The sequence below is a fragment of the Oenanthe melanoleuca genome, chromosome 6 (genome assembly GCF_029582105.1).
Source record: "Oenanthe melanoleuca isolate GR-GAL-2019-014 chromosome 6, OMel1.0, whole genome shotgun sequence".
NCBI lineage: Eukaryota > Metazoa > Chordata > Aves > Passeriformes > Muscicapidae > Oenanthe > Oenanthe melanoleuca.
The window spans coordinates 3,074,700-3,089,978 of record NC_079340.1 but is presented as its reverse complement, the minus strand read 5'-3'; the positions used below and the strand labels follow the sequence as shown (position 1 = coordinate 3,089,978).

The following is a 15,279-nucleotide window of genomic DNA, read 5'->3' as shown; positions in this document are numbered from 1 at the left end:
GCCTCACCCCCTGTCCTGGGAGACATTTGATCCAGCCTCACTGACAGCTTCTGCACCTTCCAGGGAGCTGCCAAACTCCAGGGACCTTGAGACTCCCCCAAATTTCCCATGGAGAGGACATTTTGCTATAAATAAAAGCAAAGTTTCACCTTCATAACTGGGGCTGGTCCAGGAGCATGTGGTCCCACGTGGAAGGTTCTCAGGACACCCCCAGGACAGAGGCTGTGCCATTGCTCTGCATTGGCTTTTTGGGAGTTTTGGTGGGGTTTTCTTTTTGTTTTCTTGGTGTGATCATTTTAAAAAATGGGATGCAGAGCCCCCTCAGCTTCCCTGAGAGTGGCTGGTGGGGGACAAGCAGGGGTCACAAGAGCAGGGCCACCCCTTGGGAGCTCAGTATTTAAAAATCCATGTATTTCTGGAGCTATAAATACCATTCAGACTCAGGATGCCTCAGCAGGACTGGCAGCTGAGCTGCTGGCAGTGCTGCTACCCTGGGCAAGGAATTTGGGCTTTGGAGCTGCCTTTCCACCCCTCTCAGTGTCTTTGGGGGTGGTTTGGGCTGGATGACCCTACAGGGGATGCCCCTCACCTGGAGGGGGGATGCTCTAGCATGTGATCCTTTGAGAAATGCTCCAGACCCCAAAATTTTAGGGGAAATCTCCACTCTTTGCAGGATGTGTGTGTGTGTGTGTAAAGGTGCATTTCCAGCATTGCCCTGACAGGATACTTACACCAGTGAGCAATCTCTGCTCCCACCACTCCAGTTCTGGGTCACTTGTGTCAAAATCAAAGTTTTAATGGTGAAAATTCTCATTAAAAAGTTACTGTTTGTCTGTCCACAAGGATATTTAAAAAGAAAAAAAAAAAAGAATCAACCAACCCAAGGCTGAGCCAGAACAAGCTCACATGTGAATGGAAATGGCTTTTCAGACTGGTTTTATCCCCCCACACCTTCCACGGGCTGCTCGTTTGCCAAGCAGCTTAATTATCCCTGAGTGAAAGCCTCTTCCCCGAGGCCTCTAATTGCAGGTTTGGGTAATTGGCCTCGGTGTTGCAGAGTGTGTTTGGGGCTGGGTCGTGCCCCCCCTGCAGGTGTGACCCTCCTCTCCCTCAATTTTAGAGCCCTTTCTCCTGGGTTTCTGCCCCAATTCCCCACCGTGGAGCAGCATCCCCTCGCAGGTTTTTGGGGTGCACAAACAAGCTCAGGAGCCTGACTCAGCCCCCCTGAGTCACAGCCCCGTGGGATTCCCCAGCATCCCCAAAACATGCAGCTGCCACCGCAGGGAAAGGCATCCCGAGGGTGCCAGCAGGGAATTTCAGACCAATGGTTGCATCATCCCCCCACCCCTCCCTGCCCCGAGCAGAGGTGACAACAGGGAGACGGCAGGTTATCAATCAAGACAAGTTTTATTAGAAAAGTAAAAAAAACCACCCGACAACGATTGCATAGGAATTCTCGCACTTGAACATCAAGTGTATGAGTGTAAACTGTAACCAACGAAGTGCCCCCAGCGTGTCAGGGCCAGGGGTCCTGCCCTCCGGCCCCTCTCGTGAGCAAAGACAATTCCAGCGGGCTCTGCCTTTGCTCCAGACCCCCTCCCCCTGAGACCCCATTGATTACAATCCTGGTTTACAAAAAACAGAAAAAACAGCCCCATGATTGATCGGCCATCAGGAGAGCGGCGCCCCTCCGGCAGCCCCGCTGCCGCCTCCGGGAGCATCCCGCCATCAGCGAGGGCGTGAAGCCACCTCCGCCGGCTCCCGGCTGCTCCACGCCGGGAAATCCCGGCACCGGGGCTCAGCCTGCCCCAACTACTTCCACCTACAGCCCTACTCCAGCCTAACCTAAACTACAGCGGCTGCCAGGAGCCGCCACACGCTCTGCCCGGCTCTTCCGAAGCGCTTGGGAAAGCGGCTGCTCCTCCATCAGCACTCCTCGATCAGCAGCTGCTCGGAGCTGTACAGCTTCTTCTTCATCACCCTGAAGCCCGTGCTCAGCTTCAGCGGCGCGAACGCCGGCCCGGAGGCGAAGAGTCCCTGGATCTTGGGCCAGAGGCGCGAGTCCAGCCGCAGCACCAGGGTGAGCTGGAAGGTGGGCACCACGGCGGGGTCGGCGGCGATGCGCCCCACGTCGTGGCAAGCCTTGCCGTGCTCCACGCACAGGTCCAGCAGGGCCCCGCGCAGCCCGCAGGGCTCGCTGCACGCCAGGCGCAGCAGCTCCGCCCGCACCTGCGCCTGCAGCTGCGCCGGCATCAGCAGCCGCCAGCAGCGCCGGGAGCCCAGCGGGGCCCGGCCCAGCGCCGCCTGCACCACGTCCAGCAGGCTGGCGCACAGCTGCTCGTCCTCGGGGTCGTGCAGCAGCTCCAGGTCCATGTCCGGCAGAGAGACACCCTCGGCGTACTCGGCATCTGCGGGGAGACACGGGCGGGTCAGCTACGGGCGCTGAGACAGCGATCCCGGAGGTGGTTCTGGGACACACCGGGGGTGTGCGGGTGTTAATTGGCACAGCACCGCCCTCCCTCCGCCTAAGGGACCCCGATCCATCCCCGCACTCACCTCCCTCCGAGCCGGAGGCGCTGCCCAGAGACTCGCAGTCGGAGGTCTCCAGGCGGCCCCGCTCGCCGCCCGCCAGCCGCTCCCACAGCCCGGGCATGGCTCCGGATACAGCAGCACCGACACGGCCCCGGGTCCGCCGCCGCTCTGCCCGCACCGCCGGTGCCCCGCCCTTATATAGGCGCGGCACGCCGGGCCACGCCCCCCTCCCCGCGTCCGCCAATGGGAGCGCGGGGCACGTCCGCGGCGTCTCTCCTGCCCGGTGACAGCGGGGAGGCCACGCCCCCTCCTGGGGCCACGCCCCTCTCCCTCAGGCCCGGGCGCTGCAAACGGGACCGGGGGTTGCGTCAGGGCCGGGCCGGGCCGGGCCGGGCCAGCACCCCCGGACCCCGCGGTGGGGGCCAGCCCATCGCTCGGGCACACGCATTCCCGGTGGGGAAGGGGACACCCGCCGTGTCCCCGCGGCCCCCGAAGCCTCCCTGGGCTGGGAAAGCAATGGGGGCTCCCCTATGGGGTAGGCCTTGATCCGCCTCGTCCCCCAGGGGCTGTTTGCACCGGCACGGCCGCATCCCGCTGCCCTGGTGTGGGATAGGGCCCGATCCTGCTGCCCTGGTGTGGGATGGGGCCGGATCCCGCTGCCCTGCCGTGGGATGGGGCCGGATCCCGCTGCCCTGGTGTGGGATAGGGCCCGATCCTGCTGCCCTGGTGTGGGATGGGGCCGGATCCCGCTGCCCTGCCATGGGATGGGGCCGGATCCTGCTGCCCCGCTCCAGGCACGAACCGAGCCGGGAGCCCGATCACGATCCCGGTGTCCCGCTCGCTGTCCCTGTCCCGCTTGTTCAGGCGGTGAGGGATGGTGGAACTCATTGCAGATCAGGGGGCGCAGGGCCAGGCTGGGATAGGGTTCTGTCAGTGCCAGGCTGGGGTCACCTCCATCTGCCCCCATCCCTGGTGTCCCCAAAAACGGGCGGGACACGCCCGAGCCCCCGCTCTGCTGTCCCCCGCAGCCGCTCCCCGCGTACGTGACCTTCCCAAAGGCAGACCCCGAGGAGCGCTAGGAGCCCGACTGCAGATAAAGGGCTTTGTTTGTCCTCCCGCTGCGCTGCCTGCGGCTTTATCGGAGGGGCTGAGCACAGCCCGCAGCCACCCCGGGACCTATCTCAGCTCCTGTCCTTCCCCAGCCGAGATTGATAAGAGCCGGGTGATAAACGCGGTGCAGCGCCAAGAGCGAGGGGCAGGGTCCCCACTCACTGCTGTGACAATGGGCAGAGGGTCTGGGCACCCCACCAGCATCACCACCACCACTGCTTTTTAGGGGTCAGAGCTTGAATCCTTCAGCTTTTTGGGCGTGGAAGTCCAGGCTGGGGGAGTGGGTAGCATCCCAGAGAGCAGAGATGTGTGGGGAGTTGGGAACAAGTCCTGGCTTGAGCTTGCAGCTTGCAGAGCTGCTCCTTGGCTTTTTGGGACAAAAAAAAATGAACAATGCCCCAACCCCAGCTGTTAAAAATACACCCCGATATTTGCACGCTCAGCTGGATGGTGCTTGGGATCCTGTTTTTCACAAAATGTACCTCGTGGGTTGTTTCTCCCCACAGCCACCGAGTCATTGGTACGAGGCTGAAAATAGATGAGGATCTGCTGGTTTGGGGGGTCAAAACAGGGGGGAGAGCAGCAAACAAACAAAAAAGAGGTAAAGGACCACAGGGAAGGCGCCTTGCTAAAAATAAGCTGGAATTCTGGAGCCAAGCATAAATATTTTTCTTTCTTTGCCATAACATCTCCTGGTAGGCAGCAGAGCAAGCAGCTCTGGTGTGATGGCAAGTTTTAAAGGGAAATGTAATTTTTTGATCCGTGCAATAAAATAATCCAGCTGGGAGGGGAAGGGAGAAAATGTGGGGCTGGCAGCTCCTTCTGCTTCCCTAAAGAAGCTGAGATCCAGGCTGCTCCTCTGCAGCAGGGCCTCTAGGAATGGCTTTGGGCTGGAAAGTAAAGTTTAAGCTCCAGTGCTGGTAATCCCTGCACTTCCCCTCCCCTGGTCCTGCTGCTGGTAGTGAACCCAGAGTGGTTTTTGTGGACGAGCAGCGTGTCTTTGCCTCTGACCTGCTGTCCTTCCTGGGAGAGCAGACAGATCAAGGCTTTCTGGACAGCCTGTTCCCGTCTCTGTGATGGGATTTACTCGATCGTTCTGACTTCCAGCCCGGCTTTGCAAAGGGTTAAGCAGGAGCCGGCGGGGGGAGCGGCTGGCATTGGGGAGGGTCCTTGGCTGGGCCCCTGCCCGGGATATGCTGAGCTCAGCGCTTTTGCAGGCTGCAGGGGGAGGGGCTGGGAAGAAGGAGGAGGAGGAGGAAGAGGAGGAAGGGAGGAGATGTACTGAGAGGCTCAGCGAGTGCTCTGGCTCACGTCGGGCGCAAACTGTGCCCCCTGTATGGTGGGGAGCAAATTCCTGCCCCACGGGCTGCTGCTACGGAGGGGGCCCTGGCTTCACGGTTTTTCCCCAAAAAGTTGTTCTTAGGTAAATTTGCACCCTGGGTTGGCACAAACACGGGTGGCAGAGACCATGGTTTTCACTGTGCCCCCTGAGTCCCTGGTGGGGTGTGTGTCCTTCACACCCTGGTTGTGGCTGGGGGTGACAGGCACACGGGAGGTGACCCTGCGTGTCCCGAGCTCTGCCAGGCTGCGTGGGACGCGGCGGCAGGTCCCGGCGTGCCGCTGGCCGGGCAGGTCTGTGCCACAGCCAAAAAACCTCGCGGGCCCGTCTCTCGCCCCTGGGACAAGCAGCTGCAGGAGCCGGGCGGAGAACAAGGAACGTGCATCCAGCAGGGCGGCGGACAGGTTTTGGCAGCCGAGATGCTGCAAAAAGTTGAGCGCTGGGTCGGCACCGTAGGGCGTGGGGCTGTGAAACTCATCTCCCCTTGGGTGTTTCGGGGGGAAAAGAAGGCAGAGGGTGTTTCTGGGGGTGCTGCATCCTCGCTGCTGGGAGAGGTGCCCGGGCAGCGAGGCGAGCGCGTGCCTTGGCGCCGTGGCCGGCGTTTGGGGCCGCGGCCAGCGGCGAGAGGAGCCGGGGAGGGGAGGTGTGAGCGGGGCTTGTGCCGGTACATAACGTTCTGCTGCGAGCACCCACAGGAAAACCAACCACCAAGCCCTGAACGAGGCTCTTTGTTCGGCTTTTTTTTTTTTTTTTTTTTTTTTTTTTTTTTTTTTTTTTTTTTTTTTTTTATTTCCCCTCCCCTCCCCGCATCAACTTTTTCTGGCAGCTCCCTTCTTTCCCCCTGCTGCGGACTCCGAGCTCCCGGGACCCCCGGGACAAGGGGCTTCCACACCCCAATCTAACATATCCATATCCAGCAGAACAGCCCCACTGATCTGCAAGGCAGGAAATAGGTTGGCTTTGGAATTTCCAGCTGCCAGGGAAACCCTGGGTTTGGAGAAGGGGGAGCCTGGAAGGTTTTTGCCCATATGGATCCCTCCAGTTCTCCCTGCCCTTACATAAAGTGTTTACTGAGTGGGAGGAGGGAACGGCCAACAACATGTTTTTGCATTCGTAGTACTGTACAGGGTGAACTTTTCACTTCCTCTCAATGGCTCTCACACATGTGTCTATTTTGGTGCTGGGCACACATACAAACACACCATGTACAGCACGGAGCTGGCTGGGGACGTTCCCTGCTCCTGCTCTGTCCCAGCACAAGAAACTGCTGGAAAACAAGGAATGGGAGGAGGGAGAGGGGGATCAATCTCAGCTCCGCTGTGTTTTGGATCTGGATGCAGAAATCTGGGCAATGTTTGGGCACTGCCTCCCCTAGGCAGAGCTGCAGGCACCGAGCCCCTGGCATCCCAGGAGGGCAGGGTGGAAAAGTTTCCCAAGTTGACCAGTGAAAAGGAAAAGCTCTTTCTGTGCCTGACTGTGCTGGGTCAGCGAGTAGGGGGGATCAGGTGTGAGTGAGGGGATTTGGGGGATCTGCTGCCCCCCACAATGATATGGGGTGAGCATTTTTGGCAGCTTTGGCCAAGGTGGTTTAGGTGGCTGGAATAAGAAGGATTAAAAATAGATGCCAGCAAGCAAACAAAAAAGTGGAGGGCTGAAGCGCTCCCTCCTTTCCCATCTGGGATGGAGTTTGAATCCCGCCTGCCGTCACGTTTGGAGAGCCGCTGACTGTGCAGGAGGCCCCCGCAGAGCTGGGCCTGGCAGCAATCCAAGGCTGGGGAGGAGGTTTTCCGGGCTGGGGCCGGGGCCGGGGCGGCCAGCGTGGGACAGTCTCACGGAGCCACAGCCCTACGTGAGAACGCCCCTGCCCTGCTCCGGTGAATTTCCACGGAGCTGGAATCGCGGCTTCACCTGCAGCGTGGGGCTCCGGATTGCCCCCAGCTGACTCTGCCACTGGCACTGATTTATTAGCAGCAACAAACACAGAAGGTGGCTGCACACTTCTCCCCCTCAGTTTTAGCTAATTGCTGGTGATCTAAAATGGGAATGGATCCCAGTTAATCTGTTTCAATGCAGATGTGGCTGGGCTGAAATAGTGAGTGAAAAATACAATCATCTCGTAAGTAAGATGTTGAAAATGGAAAAATTAGGCATCTGGAGCAGTAAATCAAATAATTGCTTGCATACGGTGCTGCTCCTACCCCCTGCTGGCCAGCAGAGCCGTGGGGCGAAGGCTCTCATCCATGGAAAATCAACATGTTGAAATGGTTACGCCAGAACATGGAAATCCAGTTCCCTCCAAGAACAGAAGTGAAGTACAACCGAAAAACAAGATGATTAAAATGGATGGTTTTAAACCAGGGTCTTCTCCTCTGGCTGGATTAAACCAAGATTAAAATCTGTCTTAAATCAAGCCACTTTTGAGCATGGTGTGGTTCCTCTCACATTGAACTCCAGTCTACCATCATGACAGTCAATCTGTCTCTGAGCTTCACTAAACCTCCTTAGCTCCCAAACAGCCGAATGTTTCCCTCATCAGACCAGGTAAAGAGTTTCAGAGTAGTTTTATTGTCACAGAGAAATCTAATACAGAACAAAGAGGACAAAGTTTCAGGGTATTAAAGACAGAGCAGCGCCCTGCCAGCGCTACCAGAGAAACGGCCATGAAGGGGGAATGGCTCGGGCAGTGGCTGAGGCACTGCTGGAGGAGGTGACACCGCCTGGCCCCTCACCCGACCCCAGGACAGTTTGTGTCCATCCCCCAGCAGGACAGCTGGGGCTGAGGAGCTCCTGGCACTTGCTCCAGAGGGATTCCCCGCTCACCCAGCGCCCCGGCTGCGCTCCAGCGGGAACCCCGCAGCCACGCTGTCCCTGTGCCCTCCTCTGTAAACAACACGGAGATTCTCCGAGGGCTGCACAGCTCATCCTGCCTTCTAAGTTACAGAAACCAAGCCCTGCCAGCCTGTAAGGACCTAGAGAATCCCGTCATTTCCGTTTATTGGCAGCTTCACGGGGGATCCCCACTCTCAAAAAAACCCAAAGCCCCATCTTGCCGATGCAGCTGTTAGCATCTGATAAATGATGGGGGGTGTTTTGAAGCCAGGCCAGGGAATGTTTTTCTTTTGCTCCCTGACAGCAGCAATCCAGACACGCTCAGCCCGAGGAGGGAGTGAATCCCAGGAGCTGCTCTATTGGCTTGTACCTCCACTCATCTGCCTCCAGCTCTTCCACCAGACCGGCAAGTTTTTCCATCCTTGCGACTTGTTGATCTGCGAGGAGTTCAAAGGTAACTGTGGTTTGCAATGGCAGTGCAATTAAACCTTTCAATTAGATGCAAATTCCCAGCTGTCAGTGGGGAGCAGGGCAGAATAAAACCCACAGAGCCCATTTGAATCCAAACCCACTCTGTACAAACAGCAAGGAGAAAGCAGGGACAGGCTTTTCTGCCCCAGTATGTGTTTACCCATCCCTGCCCGTGCCATGTACATTCAAGTCCTAACAGGGGAACATCAGGCCCATTAGTGCATGGGGGTGAAAACAGGATGAAGCTCATTTCATAAAGCATAAATATTTATAGTACAGAAGAACAGAGAAGTTCAGAGAGGGCTTGGTCAGCCCACGGTAGAGCTGGGTGCAGCAGGAGGAACTGTGCTTTTGAAGAAGGTCCTTGGAGGAGGACCTGGATGAGTGTGGCAGAGAGGCTCTACAACCAGAGCCTGCTAATGAGAGGAAGGTCCCCAGACAATGTCTTCCTCTCAGGTTTATTTATAACCTGTCGTGTGTTGGGCACACAGGGCCCATTTTCAGTTAAATGTGCTACAGTGGTGCAGAGATGGGAACATCCCTTCTCCCAGCTCTGCTGGAAGTCTAACAGTGCTGTGAGCTCACTGCAGCCTCTTGGAGAGACGGCCCAGGGCTGGCACAGGGCGTAAGATAAACTGCGTGTGATTTATGCTGACTGCAGCAGTGGGTCTCTTTTAAGAGAGACAGTTCCCACTCCACCTCCTGCACCCTTTTGGGAACTGTCAAACAAACAAGCCAAAAAATTATGACCTCCATCTTCTTTTTTAAGCCCTTCACCTTTCTTAACGGGAGAAAACAGGGAGGTGCTCCACAGTTCCACAGGCTGGTGTCTATCAGGCTGCCAGGCCATGTAACACCCCCTGGTAGCTACAGCCACAGCAGAGCTGTGGGAACAATGGCTCTGAGTTCAGCTTTGCTTTCTGGTGCAGAAATACAGCATCACGGCCTTGCAAGCTGCTGCACGCCCCCACAACCGGAGGAGGACAGGAAACCTCTCCACTCAGAGACAACAGGTGGAAGTACCATTCTGGCTGACCAGAGGCGGGGACCAGAAAGGATGTGACCCTCAAGCAGCAGACAGGATCTGCTGCTGGGCTCTGTGATCCAGCCAAGCCCATCGCTGGGTCACAGGCACCTGGGTGAGGGCAAAGGGCCCGGCAGGGAAGCAGAGGTTCAAACAGGATGTCAGGCTGCTCCCTGGGGAGCAGGGAGTGGCCTCAGCCCTGTCACGCCACGCCACGCCACGCGTGGCCGCCTCCCCAGTGCCTCTGGAAACCTCACTTGACCCTGCCAGGGCCACAAGGGCTCAGCAGAGAAACAAAGGTGGAATGGAGCGTCTCTGTGCCCCAGGCCAGAGAGACACTCAGCGCTGGGCCCAGATCAGAGCGTGGGCGTTTCCTGCCCAGAACCTCCTCTTCGGGCCTCACCTTGTGCTGCCACACAGCCAGGGATAAACAAGCTTCGGGAGGCACAGCCCGTTCCCACCCAGCCTCTGTGGGCTCCCAGAGCTTTGCATAGGGCTTGCAAAAGGGCTCAGTGGTGGCCTGACTTAGCGTTCCCTCTGCTTTCTTGTGGCTGGCAGCCGAGAGCAGGTCAGGCTCTGCCCCCGCCGCCCTCCCCCAGCCACGCGCGGCCGGCGCTCGGCGCTTACCGTGCTTCACCTGCTTCAGCGTCGATGCCACCTGGAAGCTGAACACTGACTCGCAGAGGAACCTCTCAGAGCCATCTGTAAACACAAAAGGGACATGGTTGAACCCCAGAGTCTGAGGCTGAGCAGCCTTCAGTGCCCCTGACCTCCTGTTTTATGTTTAAGGCGTGGGTTCCCCCTTGCCTCATTCCGACACGTTCCCCTGTGCTGAATGCAGCCCCTGTAACCCTGTTGGCTGGCTCCTGATGCTACCTGGGATGAAGACATCCCTGCTGGAATTCTGTTACATCCCCTCTGATAAGCAATTTTAAATAGAAGTTAAGCTGAAGAGAAGCCAGGTAATGTTATGGCAGTCTCTGATTCCCTCAGGGCTTGGACGCTCGTGCCCTTATAGTGCTTTAGGATTTCCCACAGGCTCAGACCATAATCCTACACAGAGTTTCAAATAATGTGTATCCTGCCATTCAAGTCAGTAATTGATCACACAAGTGACTCAGAAATAGAGCAATCTGGAAAACATAGCTAATTGTCTACCAAGCACTGACATAGTTTATACTGCCTCCTTCTAACAAACCCTAAAATACCTACATATTTATTTAGAAACAAGCAAGATAGTTAAAGCAGCAATAAAAATCAGTCAGTGGGAATTTTTGAAGAGGAAACTGCAGCTTCTCCACTGGTAGCTGCCTGATGAAAGAATGGGTGTATCACCTTTGGTGTCAGAAATTAAAAAGCCAGCCTGGAGCTTCCTGCACCAGGGACAGTGTTTGGTTGTTCCTGGTAAAGGGGTAAGCCCAAAGCACAATCCATTTAAAGCTCTGTGCCTTAACAACATGGAGAGCAGTTTCAAAGACAAAACTCTGGAAAAAATCTAATCCAAAGCTGAACGCCAGGGAAGATCTGGAGTTTTACCGTGCTCAGAGCTTCCTCTTACAAGTGCTGCCCCAAATGCACCATGGAGACATTAGCAGGAATTTTTACATGGAAAAACATTGGAAGGGGCTGTCCAGGTAGGTGGTGGGGCCACTGTCCCTGGAGGTGTGCAAGGAACAACTGGACATGGCACTCAGGGCTCTGGTGCTGTTGACAAGGTGGGGTCTTGGAGGCCTTTTCCACCCCAAATGCTGGATTCTCTCCTCTGACTCCCTGTCTGTCCTGCCGAGTGGCTCTCAGGAGGAACAGCTGCCTGTCTATTTGGTAACACGAAGTGCTTCATTACTTTAATTTGTTTTGAGGGCTCGTTAAGTTCTGTGAGCAAACCTTTAGTCATAATTACTTCAATAGCCTGGCATATGGGCTCTAATGTGTAATAAAAACAACCCTTCAACGGCGCAGCCATCAGCTCCCAGCTGCCCTGTGCTGCTGTAGGGACACTCCAGCCATCCCATGGTGACAAGGGAAGTTCAAGGGGAGCAGACAGAGACTCTGGTCTTGGAGGACCTGCCCTTCCTCCCTCACTCAGAGCTTGCTGGGCTTCTGCTTCCACAATCCCGACGAAGCCGGCGGCAGGGCTCGGGCACCCAGATGCAAGCTGGCAGGGAGACAAGCTGCCTCCTGGACTAACCCAGTCAAATCCAACCCAAACCAAGAAAATTACTACTTCTGCCAAGAAAAATACTCCTGTCTCAGCTATCCTCGCAGTAATCCCTGCCTGACATCAAAGGATTAGCTAACAATGAGCAATTAACACAGTCATGTTCCCTTTCAGGTAGATGCTTCCTGGTCTGAAGTGTTGTCATGGAGCTAAAAAGCAGGTGACTGCCAGAAAAATCACTTCCTCCTGAACAACTGGTGGGAAAGCCAGGACCAACCAAGCCCTGGTGCTTCCTCTCTACCTCCAGCTTTTGCCAGTGGGGTGTGAAACTGGGGAAGGAGAAGGGCAGGAGCAATCACCTTCCAGCATCTCGCCGGCTCCTTTGGGATAAGTGAAGAGGGCTTTCCGGGGCGGCGCCAGGTCTGAGACGCTGAACCCCGAGCCTGTCACGGAGCTGCCACTGACCCCTCCGGCCGAGGAGGATGAGGAGGAGGCTGCCATTGCACCCCGGCCCGGCCTGGCAGGACAAAGAGCAGAGCCTGGGTTAGGAAGGGCGGGCGTCTCGGAGTTCCCCGGGGCGCAGAGCCAGCAGCCACACGTCCCCGAGGACGGATGGGGGCAGGATGAAGCCGCCTCTGCTGCCCCAGAGCGTCCAGGCTGCCCTGAGTGTGTGGGAAAGCTGCCTGCACCCACTGTGGGGACGGGCACAGAGCTGTCACACCCCGAAACTGATGGTAACCCCTGCTCCGACCCCTCGGAATTCCCCTGGGAATTCATCCAGAGCTACAGACTGCTGGCCTGAGCTCACTGGCCTTTAGCTGCCCTGGAACTTGTCCAGCTCCCCAGGGTCATAAAAGGCGGGGTTTCTTTCCTTTTTTCCCCCCTCTTGTTTCCAGGAGCACAAGCACAGAAGCCCTGCTGCCTCATAAAACCTGGAAGGCTGTGGGACTGCCAGTTCCTGCACGGAGCCACGCCGTGCCTAACTCGCAGCAGCTGCTTTCTGCATCACTCCAGATGTGCTTTTGCCTTTAAAACGCTGTATTTGGCTTAAACTGGCAATGCCTGTGCAGCAAATTCCAGCTGCCTCTTGCACGCTCTCTTCTCAGCCTTGTTTTTAAGAGGTACTGGCTTTGTACCAGTTTGGGTACTCAGTTTGTACCCAAACTGGTACAGTTTGTCACAACACAGGACTTAAAACTCTTCATGTACCTCTCTGATAGTAAAAAAGGTGTCACTTGACCCTTATCAGTGACAACACTTGCTGCTCCTCCAAATACTTACAAGCAATTCCGAACTGCCCTGCCCATTTCATTCATTTCTGTAATTGCATTTAGTACATTTCTGCAGGCTCTGGAGGGTACACAGACAGCGCCCCTGGAAAGCACTCGAGGGTTTGGTGGAGAAAATGGAGTTTTAAGACCTTAAAGTTCGTCTCATTCCAACCCCTGCAATGGGCAGGGACACCTTCCACTATCCCAGGTTACTCCAAGCCTTGGACCCTTCCAGGGATTAGACAGCCACAGCTCCTCTGGACAACCTGTACCAGGGGCTCGCAGGGAATATTTTATTCCCAATCCCCCACCTAACCCTGCCCCCTATCAGTGGGAAGCCGTTCCCTTTGTCCTGTTCCTCCACTCCTTTTAAGTTTCCCCAGAGTGCTCAAAGTTACTGTGTGTAACACAGAACACAGCAACTCACAGCAGGCTGGGGGCTTACAGAAAAACGCAGGCATAAAACAAACTTTTATTTATGCTACGCAACACCTCCCTCAGCAAACCCTCAGGCTCAGCTCGCTGCTCGCAAGGAAGGTGCGACTATCGTTTGCGCTGAAACGATGCCAGCCGGGGCTCGCAGACCCGACAGATTCCTAAGTGTGGCTGCAGGGGGTTTATTTTAAACAAACACAGAGCGGAGGAGAGGAGGCGGCAGGTCAGGGCGATGCCTGGGCTTGTTTCACAAACCCCCAGCCAACGCCTCAGGCACCTCAGGCGCCGCCATCTTGGGGGGCGGGGATCCCCATTGTCCCGCCCCACAAGGCCACGCCCACTTCCCGGGCCACGCCCACAGGCTGCCCACCCGCCCATGGCCCCTCCGAGCCGCTTCCCGGTGAGTGCGGAGCCCACGCGCCGCCGCAGCCTCCGCCCTCCCCGCGCGCTCATCCCGTCTCCCTTCACCTTCCGGGCCGCCGCCGCCCCGCGACGGGCGCTGCCCGGCCCCGTCCCGAGCCCTCTCTCCTTCACCTGGCAGCGCGGACGGCGGCTCGGTGCGGGCGGCGCGCGTGGCCGCGCTCGCGGTGCACGATGGGGCGGGCGCGCGCCACTTCCGGCGGGACGTGAGGGGGGAGCGGGGCGGGGAAGGGAGCGGGGGCAAAATGGCGGCGGCGACGGACCCGCTGCCGCCGCTGCCTTCCCGCAGGAATATGAACAATAAAGCCGAGCGGTCCTGCTGCTGCGGGTGCCCCTGCCGCCCTCCCCGGGTGGCCTGGAGTTGTTCCCCGCAGAGCTGCCCACAGCCCCTCTGAGTCCTGCCATACGGCTGCGGCCCCAGCCGCCTTGTGCATCCCGCTTTGCTGCTCACTTGTCAGAAATCAAGAAATTGTGGCACCAATGTGTTAAAAGCATAAGCTGTCCAAAAAAAGCCTGCCTGGAAGCTAAAGCCCCAGCGACTGATTTTCTTATTGTGCACAGTTGATCTTTGCACTTCTCCCCTTGAGCTACGGGAATTATTACTTTTATTGGAGTGTAAGGTTTTTTTATCTTCCGTGTAAGTTCAGATGATTGTGAGTCATTTAAGAAGGTGGGGCTCGAACTGAGGGGAGAAATATTAACCTCAACCTGATGTCACTGTAATAAATTCTAATTTCTCCCTAGGCAAGCTCTTAATTTTTTCCTGTTCTGTTGCAGTGGACAGGTAAACCTTCTGACAAAGGTGGATATTTTTGGTGGAAACTATATTTTCTGAGTAACAGATTCTGGTTTAAGAGACAACAAATATTAAATTAACATGCCAGTGAATATAGAAATTCAAGTGTTGAAGATGTGACATCTCTGACAGAACACTGTGGCTCTTTGTTTTGGCACCATTAAATGTTCTCCACTCTAAACGTTTTTAACTCAGTGCCAGCTAAAGCCCAAAGAAAGTATGAAATGTCACACTGACTGAGGTTACAGTGAGTTTTAGCTGAAGCCTGTGAGTTTCAGAGTTACATACCTCACGCTAAAATTTCCCGTTTTCTCTTGATTTCGCTTGATGTACTTGTGACTTCTCATAAAATTACTCTTGGATTGAGGCACACAAGGTTTGAGGAGGTGTTAACTTTCTGAAGACTCTACATGGAGGAGCTTTTAGCTCAAGGAGGGGAGGTTGAGATGGAATATTAGAAAGAAATTGTTCTCATAAGAGGGTGGGGAGGCCCTGGCACAGGTTGCTCACAGAAGCATCAGAACAACCAGGGGTGGTGGAACCTTGGCAGGGGGCTGGAAAGAGCTGAGCTTTAAGGTCCCTCCCAACCCAGTGAGCAAGGAAACACCAAAATTAGCTTTTCTTTGGCCTGGGTTAGCATGGCTGTCTCTTGTTGCAGTAGGAGGAGGAGCAGGATGGACGTGCTGCGGCCCCCCCTGATAAGGATCGGGGGGCGAGTGTACCGGAAAAATCTCATCCAAGAGCAGAACCTGCCACCTGAGGAGGAGGAGGACTTCTGTGCAGGTGAGGAGTGATGTGAGGAGCTGTGAGCATCAACACAGGGGACCTAGGGAGCTCTCAGTGTCATCTCTGATGCCTTTGTGAGCACAGGGACCTGCCCATGTGGATTGAGAT

At 56.2% G+C, this 15,279-nt stretch overlaps 3 protein-coding genes across 5 annotated transcripts in view; 1 reads left to right on the top strand and 2 right to left on the bottom strand.

Moving 5' to 3' along the window:
• Positions 1-1,388: 1,388 nt before the first annotated feature.
• Positions 1,389-15,279, bottom strand: part of DDIT4 (DNA damage inducible transcript 4) — a 49,764-nt gene continuing 35,873 nt past the window's right edge. The window contains exons 2-3 of one of the 2 annotated variants that reach the window (XM_056495608.1): positions 2,557-2,677; positions 1,389-2,408 (exon numbers count right to left, since the gene is read on the bottom strand). In XM_056495608.1, coding sequence (XP_056351583.1) covers positions 1,927-2,408; positions 2,557-2,653 — 579 coding nt within the window. In that variant the 5' untranslated portion in view covers positions 2,654-2,677 and the 3' untranslated portion in view covers positions 1,389-1,926. Of the gene's footprint in view, positions 2,409-2,556; positions 2,748-15,279 lie in introns of those variants that run through there. The other variant, XM_056495607.1, reaches the window with a different exon arrangement.
• Positions 7,524-13,920, bottom strand: ANAPC16 (anaphase promoting complex subunit 16). Of its 2 annotated transcripts, none has more exons than XM_056495605.1 (4): positions 13,704-13,920; positions 11,823-11,980; positions 9,933-10,007; positions 7,524-8,247 (listed from the first exon to the last, which is right to left on the bottom strand). In XM_056495605.1, exons 2-4 carry the CDS (start codon positions 11,962-11,964, stop codon positions 8,132-8,134), a joined length of 333 nt encoding a protein of 110 aa, XP_056351580.1. In that variant the 5' UTR covers positions 11,965-11,980; positions 13,704-13,920; the 3' UTR covers positions 7,524-8,131. The 2 variants fall into 2 exon arrangements, with proteins under 2 accessions (XP_056351580.1, XP_056351581.1); XM_056495606.1 differs by having other exon boundaries at positions 13,638-13,766.
• The window catches only part of ASCC1 (activating signal cointegrator 1 complex subunit 1), a 35,097-nt gene continuing 33,294 nt past the window's right edge, over positions 13,477-15,279 (top strand). The window contains exons 1-2 of the mRNA XM_056495604.1: positions 13,477-13,569; positions 15,044-15,168. Of these exons, the coding sequence (XP_056351579.1) occupies positions 15,060-15,168 (109 nt within the window). The 5' untranslated portion in view covers positions 13,477-13,569; positions 15,044-15,059. The remainder of the gene's footprint in view (positions 13,570-15,043; positions 15,169-15,279) is intronic.

Coding starts and splice junctions, on each gene's coding strand:
- ANAPC16 (XM_056495605.1), bottom strand. CDS start 11,964: ATGGCAGCCTCCTCCTCATCCTCCTCGGCCGGAGGGGTCAGTGGCAGC. Junction 10,008..11,822: donor AGCCGGCGAGATGCTGGAAG/GTGATTGCTCCT, acceptor TTGTGTTTACAG/ATGGCTCTGAGAGGTTCCTC. Junction 8,248..9,932: donor GCTGAAGCAGGTGAAGCACG/GTAAGCGCCGAG, acceptor AACTCCTCGCAG/ATCAACAAGTCGCAAGGATG.